Source organism: Meleagris gallopavo, chromosome 1 (genome assembly GCF_000146605.3).
Source record: "Meleagris gallopavo isolate NT-WF06-2002-E0010 breed Aviagen turkey brand Nicholas breeding stock chromosome 1, Turkey_5.1, whole genome shotgun sequence".
NCBI lineage: Eukaryota > Metazoa > Chordata > Aves > Galliformes > Phasianidae > Meleagris > Meleagris gallopavo.
The window spans coordinates 160,595,442-160,604,704 of NC_015011.2; the positions used below are offsets into that span (position 1 = coordinate 160,595,442).

At 43.1% G+C, this 9,263-nt stretch overlaps 2 protein-coding genes across 3 annotated transcripts in view; one reads left to right on the forward strand and one right to left on the reverse strand.

Annotated features, from left to right (window-relative positions):
- Window positions 1-2,860, reverse strand: part of VPS36 (vacuolar protein sorting 36 homolog) — a 20,625-nt gene extending 17,765 nt beyond the window's left edge. The window contains exons 1-2 of one of the 2 annotated variants that reach the window (XM_003203303.4): window positions 2,648-2,860; window positions 1,530-1,598 (exon numbers count right to left, since the gene is read on the reverse strand). In XM_003203303.4, coding sequence (XP_003203351.1) covers window positions 1,530-1,598; window positions 2,648-2,743 — 165 coding nt within the window. In that variant the 5' untranslated portion in view covers window positions 2,744-2,860. Of the gene's footprint in view, window positions 1-81; window positions 168-1,529; window positions 1,599-2,647 lie in introns of those variants that run through there. The other variant, XM_019612124.1, reaches the window with a different exon arrangement.
- Window positions 2,861-3,010: 150 nt separating this feature from the next.
- The window catches only part of CKAP2 (cytoskeleton associated protein 2), an 11,185-nt gene continuing 4,932 nt past the window's right edge, over window positions 3,011-9,263 (forward strand). Inside the window, exons 1-4 of the mRNA XM_003203305.4 lie at window positions 3,011-3,119; window positions 5,312-5,399; window positions 6,756-6,831; window positions 7,776-8,584. Coding sequence (XP_003203353.2) covers window positions 3,059-3,119; window positions 5,312-5,399; window positions 6,756-6,831; window positions 7,776-8,584 — 1,034 coding nt within the window. The 5' untranslated portion in view covers window positions 3,011-3,058. The remainder of the gene's footprint in view (window positions 3,120-5,311; window positions 5,400-6,755; window positions 6,832-7,775; window positions 8,585-9,263) is intronic.

A 9,263-nucleotide genomic window follows, 5' to 3' on the forward strand; every position in this document is an offset into this window, starting at 1 on the left:
AAAAAAAAAGAAAAGAAAGAAAAGAAAGATAATAATAATTACAGAATAGCTTGTGATTTAGACAATCAGCTCCTGACTTACTAGCAACCCCAGCTGGGACAGGTTCTCTGAACAAAGCATTTTGAAAAACTTCAACTATAAGCAGTTCCGCTGTTCCTGAACAATCCCTACAGAAAAAAATATATACATATTTATAACTTATATATATATGTAACTTATCTACAAGTTATACATGGCAACCCCGCCTGTGGCAAGGGTGTTGGAACTTGATGATTGAGGTCCTCTCCAACCCAGGCCATTCTGTGGTTCTACGATATACATATATAAGTTGCTTTGCCAAATTCAGATCATCCTTGGTGACCTTACATGTCATGAAGCTCAGAGTAGCTCACCACTGTGGAGCAAGAACGTGATGATTGGTGGGGAATAGTCACTAAGTATGAGAGGTGCTTCAGTTAGCCTTGCTAAAAGCTAGTCCAGTGGAATAAACTCACTTTTGAAGAGCTGTTATGTGCACATGGCTTCTGAGGCTAAATTTTCTAAAATATTGTGTCCAAAACAAAGAGAATTCAACCTGGTTCTGAGAAAGATATCTTCTACTACAGCTCTAAGATGGTGCACATTATAAGAGTCTATGTTTAGAGCTAATTAAATATCTGTAATCTTTCTCATCCATTCATAGCCTATAATCTCAGGCCACCAGGGACCTGCTGTAAAGCATTCAGCAGCAGCATCACACCGTAGTTTCAACAGCGCCGCTTAATCTCTGAACTGATTCTCCAAAGTAGTACAGACAAATGGTCTGGCTTACTGGCTCAGCACAGCAATAGTCAGCTGGAAGGATAAGGCCTGTACAACATAATACTGCCACCAAACACCGACTATTCTCATGGCCTGGTATTACGTGCTGGAACCAGAAGATGGGGATGCTTCAACTTAGAAACACAATGGGAAAGAAAAGGTCTTGCTAAATGAGCAGCATGGAAGAGGCATTCAGATTACAGTTAGAGTGACATTTTCACCTTCATTCTCAAAACCAAGTATCTAGTACATGATGCCAGACTCTTTTTTCTCCATTTGTGTGCCACAGAAAAGGAAAAACTATACGATTCCTTTCTGCCCCTCCTCATCTCTGCACAATCATTTTATTAAAGCAGAATTGCATGAAAGAATATTCCTTGTACATAATCTTCTTTGAACGTAATTTCTGTGAAACAAAATGTGGGCTACATGTTTAAGACAAAACATACAAGATAAAGCTGTGGTGGTGAGGCACTGCAGCAGGTCACCTAGAGATGTGGTGGATGCCCCGACTCTGGGGACTTGCAAAGCAGGGCTGTTCCAGGTCTGGGCAACATGATCGAACTGTGGATGCCCCTGTTCACTGTAGGTGAGTTGGACTAGATAACCTTTAAAATGTTCCTTCCACCTCTAAGGATTCCATGATTTCTTTTTCATTTGCAAACTCCAACTTACTTGATATGAAATTTACATCTGAGTGACATGCAAGAGACAAAAGTGGAACTTACATGATTCTTCTGATCCCTCCATATTAACCTGTGTGTGCTAAGCAGTAGTACTCCACTATCAAATTTCACCTAAGCAAGAAAAATAAAACAACAACAAATTTAACCGTTAAGTTACATAAATAAATCATAAAATCATTAAAGTTAAAAAAGACCTCCAAGATCATCAAGTCAAAGTGTAAACTCATCACCACAACACTCAACTTGGTAACACTACACATCAGTACAACATGGAATTGGAATAAGATACAACAAGCCAATATTTTGAGGGCGCTCTTATTGCTTTTTCTTCCCGAGAACAGAATCAATGAAGTTAATGGAAAAAGAAATGGGGAAAGCCAGCATAAAAGGATTACATGGATATACACAAACTTCCTTTTGAATCGCATAAACATACTCTCAGGAAATCCTGAGAGATCCTCCCTCCACATGCTGTGCAAGATACACGAACTGCTAAATATCCTATTTTTAAAAAGGGCTATTGGCTTTTGTTTGCTGATAAAGAAAGTAGAAGTTCTATAAAAATACAAGGCAACCTAATGAGAATGTGCTACAGACAGAAGTCTTCAGGCCTACCAAATAGAAGCGTTCCTTCTATCCGTTTTATTGTTGAAGAAACATTTTATTTATCGGTAAGCAATTAGGATTGGGAAAAATCCGCGTTAGCAAATTGCTTCCTGCTTGTAAAGCTCGAAGGAAGCTTTTGTAGCTTCTTACAAGGGTATGCAGCCCTTCTGATGGAGAAAAACAGGGAGACGGAGAGGCGCGGCAGTGGCACCGGCTGCGCGGGGAGGAGGCGGAGTCACCGGCCCTGGAGGTGTAGGTGGCACTGAGGGACACGCTCAGTGGGGATGGGCTGGCAGTTGGAGGAGAAGAGCTTAGAGCTCTTTTCCAACCTTAACGATTCTGTAATTCGTAGAGCCAAGCCCTGTCAGAGCTCGCAGCAACGGGTGCTGGGCTCTGCGGCTCTGTCTCACACTTCTCCTCAGCTACGTCCCCTCACGCTCACTCGCCTCCCGTCGGCCCGGTGCCCACAGCAACACCCCGAGTTCCCACAGCTCCCCCGCCCGCGCCCCCGCCGGCACTCCAGGCCTGGCCGCGCCGCCAGCCGCTCCCGTCACCTTCTCCTCCCCGTCGTAGAGACGCACGCCGCGCTGCTGGAGCACCAGCGTCTCTCCCAGCTCCAGCAGCCCGCTGGTCCAGAAGAACCGATCCATGGCGGACCGGGAGGAACCCTTCCCGGGAGAGACCAGGCCGCAGCCACCGCTCTCGTCCGGCAGGCAGCGGGCGAGTAGGGCCCTGCCCCAACTGCTCCAGCCACGGCGGTGCGGCGCCCTCAAGGGGTAGCCTGAGGAGAGGCCCCCATTTTCTCGCCGTAGCGCCCTCCAGCGACGACCACGGGAACGGCCGCCATTTTCTCACCGCGGTGCGGGCAGCGCCATTGGTCCGTTCAATTCCCGCGGCCGGCCAATCAGAGAGGCGGAGCGCGGCGGGGATTTCAAACGGCGCGGCCGCTCCCAGCCCGTCCTGCCATGGCGGCGCGGCTTCCCCCGCAGCTCCCCACCAGCCGCCGGTCCGAGCCGGAGTACCGAGGTAAGGCTGCTACCAGGAGCCGAGCTGGGCCCGGCTTCCTGCCGCCCTGCGTGCCCTCAGCTCTGGGTGAGGGGGGGAACTCGGGGAGAAGCACAGGAGTTGCGCTGCCGTCAGGAGTTCGTTCGTTGTGCTTTGTGCGTTTCTGTTTTTCTTTGTGTTGTTTTTAGAGTGTTCAGTTAAGTTTTAGATTGGATAGAAGGAAGAAGGTGTGTTGTGTGTGTGATTACAATAAAGGTGATCAGGCACTGGCACAGGTTGCCCGGAGAAGTGGTGGATTCCTGTCCACTGAGACATTTGAAGCCGACCTGGATCAGGCTCTGAGCAGCCTAATCTAGCTGCAGATGTCCTTGTTCATTGCTGGGAAGTTGTACTATATAACCTTCAAGTGTCCCTACCAACTCAAACATCTCTATGATGGTACAGGCTGGGGGATGAGCTGCTGGAGAGGAGCTCTGCAGAGAGGGACCTGGGCGTCCTGGTGGACGACAGGTTGGCCATGAGCCAGCAGTGTGCCCTCGTGGCCAAGAAGGCCAATGGCATTCTGGGGTGCATTAAAAAGAGTGTGGCCAGCAGGTCGAGGGAGGTGATCCTTCCCCCTACTCTGTCCTGGTAAGGCCTCATCCGGAGTACTGTGGGCTCCCCAGTACAAGAAAGACAGGGATCTCTTGGAAAGAGTCCAGCGGAGGGCCACAAAGATGGTGAAGGGCCTGGAGCATCTCCCCTGTGAAGAAAGGCTAAGTGAACTGGGTCTGTTTAGCCTTGAGAAAAGACAACAGAGAGGGGACCGATCCAGGTCTATAAATATCTAAGGTGTGGGGGGCAGAGTGGTGAGGCCAGACTCTTTTCAGCAGTGTGTGGAGACAGGACAAGGGGAAAGGGACAGAAACAGCAGCATAGGAAGTTTCGCACGAATATGCATAAGAACTTCTTTACGGTGAGGGTGACGGAGCACTGGAACAGGCTGCCTGGGGGGTTGTGGAGTCTCCTTTTCTGGAGATATTCAAGACCTGCCTGTATGCCTACCTGTGCGAGCTGGTGTAGGGAACCTGCTTGGCAGACGGGTTGGACTTGATGATCTCTAGAGGTCCCTTTCAACCCCTACAATTCTGTGATGACTTGAGGCGCAGTGAAATGCAAAGCGAGAACGGTGGCTAAGACAAAGTCTCAAAGATGAAAGAATAGGCATGAAGAGGTTCAGGAGTGGACACGTGCCTGCCTTAGAAAGGAGATGTTTGTTATTTCTGTGAGTTTCTTACACTGGTGAATGAATCTGTCTGCTTCAGAGAGAGGAATTGACAGCTTTGCACCTAAATGCCATAAACGGTTTGTTGTTTCTGAGTCAGTGGCTAACGCTTTAACTTTCTGCCCCCTAATCCGAATGAGTGTGTGGCTGCTGCAAGGCTTGGAGACTTAACTGTCCCACCTGCCTGTGGCTGCTTGACTTCTGCTTTGGGCAGGATTTTTCAATCCCAACTGCTTCCCGTAATCTGAATTCCCTAGTTCCCTGTGGAGAAAAGGACTCTTAAAATTTAAAGATGAGTGATATACAGTAAGAAGGACTGGCAATCTGCTATGTAGTTAACCAACCAGAACATGGGAAATAAGATTATGTTCTGGCATGAATTTCTGTATTAGAATACTGAGGGCTGGTTTAAGACCTTCTCAGAATCATGTTGAGCTGTTATTAACACTCCCATTTTTGGTCTGACATTATGCAGAATCCTAGATGACAGCATAAGAGAAGCAAGTGATTTTACAGGTGGGTGGTTGGTTGGGTTCACTTTTTTTGTGTGTTAGTGGCTATCACAAGTGAAAAGTAGGCTTGTTAAGCCAGCTATGTTTATTAACAGGCTATGTTAATGGCATCTACAGAGAAGCACTCAGAAAAGACAAAACAGGGCCTAATATATTCCCATTCTTCACACTGGTTTGGTTTAGGCTTCTTCCACCTTAGTAGTCAATGCAGAGAAACGGTCATTGTGTATAGCTATAAAATTATACTGACCTGCCCCTTGCAGCTAGACTTCTTCAAGGAATGAGATGTTTGTGAGCATTAAAGAACTGTCTGATCAATAGTGTCTGTATAACAATGTCTTGTTGCTTTCCCATTTATATTTCTTTCTAAGAGGCAAAGTATGGCATTACTAGTTTAGCTGAAAATGTAACAATGTAATGTATTTTAAACCCCTTAGAACAGAGAAGACAAAAAGTTGAAGAATACCTATCAAGAAAAAAGACCTTTTCTGGCATGCCCATTCGTGAAAATGAGACATCAATCAGGTACTATTATTTTCTGCTATTCATATTCCTTTTGGAAATGGATGGTTAGAAAGATGCAAGTGGCCATTCTTGCGGAGAATCACAGTCAAAAGATAACACTGTGCAATGAGTAGTGACCATGTGGGGTTTTGTACATCCTTTTATTGGCAGCAATTATTAAAAGTTTGTGTTAAATAAATGCAACTGCTTTATAGATGTAACTTAAGTGTGTTGCCCATTTCACTGGAGACTGAGGCATGGGAGGACCCTTTAATTGCAAAACTCTTATATCAGGTGCCACTGTTTGCCTTTACAGCCCTCCTTTTGCAAATACTTGTTTCCCTTCTTTTTGCTCAGGTTATGTTACACGCGTTCACAGTACAGTTGATCTAATCTCATTATGTTTTGTAGTTATCAATTTAATACTTTCTGTTAAGAGCAAGTATATTATAATAGAAATTAAACTGTGTGGTGGCCAGAAGATAGACATAAATTCCTGTGAACAGACTGTGGGCGCCTACCACTGATCATTAATGCTTCTTGTTATTTACTTTATTTTAAATGCTTTTCCTGCTATTATCTGAAGTTTGGATATTCATTATAAAGGGCCTGGCAATAAGCAAGAATAGCTTCTTTAGAGATAAGTGTTGTAAAGGAGTTCAGAAGATGCTATCTCTAATCCTAGTTTGTGTTTTGGATTTGCATGTTTTTGCAATTAGGAAATTTCAGCATGGAATTTATTCTTATCTAAATGGAAAGCCTGGTTTACCACTTTGTGTACTTGAAGTGGCATGCTCCCTATTTCTGTCTGCTGTTGAGCAGTATCTTGATGGTACAAATCTAGATGAACAGTGAGTGACCTTCAAATATAAAATGCATGTGAATTGCAAGAATAAATATAATCCATCAAATACCTGTTCTGTATAGCAAGAAAAGGCATGTGCTGTCATGTTATAGAGAGCTGTCTTTTTTTGAGGGGAGGGGTGGGAGGAAGTGGCTACTTTAATTCTACTAGTAACATCATTGTAGTATTTGATCTACTTTACTTTTCCTTGCTTTCTGCTTCTTTGGCTATTCCTCCCTCAAGTGTAGCATATAGGAAACTTGACCTTTTGTGTCAGGTGCAACACATCCCTAAGCATGATATCTGAAGTGAATGTGGTCAGTTGACTTTTCTTCCCTGCCTCAGCCAGTTTTCTGTGATGTGGGAGATGTCTTACAGTCTGGGCCATGACCAGTGCTTGCTTAACCATTTCTCTTTCCTGGAGGCAGAGCTCATACTGAGCAGAATTGCTTCAGTGTGAGTTCAACTGTAGATTGCTGCCTGAATTGTACTCTTGTGTTGTTTAAGATAATCTTTAATTTTTCTTAATACAGTAGCAGAACTAGGAAAGCAGCTAGCAATAAACTGCAAGATAAAACAAAGCTGTCAGCATCTCCAAAGCCAGAAATGGTAAGTCTTCCATAGTCAGATACTGGTGGCACTCTTTCTATGGCTGTCATGTTCTGCTCACTGAAGTCAAGGACCTGAAATCTAACTTCTAGAATATGAGAATTTTGCAGGTGCAGAGGCACATCTAGTTAAGATTTCATTCAATGACTGGTTAATGCGTGGTTTTCTTTCAGTCTTCAGGAATGCTATGTCAAATCTTATCAAGTTCTGTCAGAATAGAGAAATCATCTAGTGTGTTTGTTTGCTTTTTTTGCTTTAAACTAATCAACAACTGAGTATTGTAATGCTGGTAGGCTTAATGTAATCAGAAGAGAATGCTGAATATCCAGGAATTACTTTCACTTCTTATAACCTCTGAGCTGCGATTATGCTAAGAATGTAAAGACAAGAGTTTCAGGGGGTAGTAGGGAGAATGCCTTAAAAAACAAGGTCTTTTTTTTTATTTATACCTCATTAATAACAAAAGTTTTTTCAATTTGGGTAGCGCATCCTTTTCTCGCTACCTACATTCATTGGGCTATCCATGGTGAAAGGAGAATTTGTGCTGCCATTAAGTGATATGTTATTCAAATTGTGATATTGCTTTTGACTGCATGAAGCCTAAAGCAAGTTTGTATCTTCTTGGAAGGCACTTAAAAGCTGACAGTGGCTTTTAAAATAATTTTCTTTCTGTAGGGAGAGTCTAACCCTCTGAGAGGGCCCTCTTACTCCCCAAGGCAAAATTTAAACAATCATTTGATTCTTAGATATGAGTTCTGGAATAATAGTTGACAAATATTCTACTTAATGTGTATATGTATGCTACTTCTGTACGTACTATCACCTTTAAATTGGCATTTACTGTTAATTGATTCCTTTAAATATGCAAAAGCCTCTAGGGAACTTAAATAGCATGCAACATGAATGCACATCTAACATCTTCATGGAAATGCTTCTGATTTCAGGAAGATAAGGAGAATGCCAATGAGCTTTCATGGGACCAATCAAGCAGAACTTCAGAAGAGAATATTTTGAAATCTTCTACAATCACACTGGCATCGGAGACGAGTTATAATCCTGAAGATCACACTTCAGTGAATAAAGTCACTGAAATAAAGTCTCAGCGTGTATTAATCAGCAAGTCCTTGCAAGTAAAAACCATGAAAGAGAAACAACTGCCAGCAGAAAAACACAGTTCAAATGTCAGCCTACCAAAGAAACCAGTGCTTGGTACATATCGTGGCAAAGTCATCCAATCCAAGATCAACTCCTTTCGAAAAGCACCAAAGAGTGAGGGGGAAAAGAGTTCTTTGTCAGATGAGAAGCTTCTTACTTCTGCCACCAAGCCAGCAGTGAAATCTTTGTCCAGAGGCAGCTGCAATGTAGTTCTGAAGACTATGAAAGTCACAAATAATCCTAATTCTGTAAAACCTAATTGTGTCCCACCGTTACAGAGCAAGCCATCTGTCAAACCTGCTACTAACTTCCAGTCCAGCCTAAATAAACAGCCATCAACATCTGCGATAGTACCAAAAAAATTAACAGCCCAAAAAATGATTGGGAAGAGGGGACCTCAGCAACTGAAGGCTGCTGCTAAGAATTCTGACCATGGAGCACTAAAAATGAAGAGATGTGAGGACCTGTGTGAAGATGGAAAACCAGAAGCTCCAGCAAAGCAATTTTCTGTTGTTCCTGGTGGCAAGGCAGGACAGGATTATAAAGCTAACAGTATCAAGAAATCTCTTTTTCTGAAAGAATCTGCAGAAGAGAGAAGGTAACTGAACTAGTCACTGTATTATAGCTTGATCTTGTGAGGTATTTGTTCTCTCTGTAACTACCTTACTTGATCTAGTGCTGTTGGAGAACTGGATTGTTTGAAATTGACTAAAACTGGGCTTAATAGTGAGAAATCAGGACTCAGGCTAGTTGCAAAGCTCTTTAGGTTTGTGCCTGTGCAGTTATATTTATAAATGCTGTTTGCACTCATTTTTTCAGGCTGAGTGATGTGACAGTTTTAAGGATGTGACGTTTACTCCTGTAAATGAACTGCATGTGAATGCTGGTGCTTTAACAAAAAAAAAAAAAGACATGTTTATGGACTGAAGGGGAGTACTTCTTAATGAAGTACTTTTCAACTTGGTGAATGCATCCTGGATGATGGGATGAAAATTCATAATTGGGAGGTTATTTAGTACTGAACTGATAGTACTCCTTGTAAAAAGTCACATTGACCAAAAAAAAAAAACCTGCAGGTATTACAGCAAAGGAATTGAAATGGATACGAAGACTGAATTATGCTTAAACTTCATTTTTGAATTTTCAGAAGCTGTGTGATAGGTTTATCCTATGCTGCACTTCGTGCTCTTCTAGTTTTCTGCTCTACACTGGGTGATGGGGATTATAGAAGAGAGATGGCTATTATGATCAATGAACTACAAGTGGTGTTTTTTTTT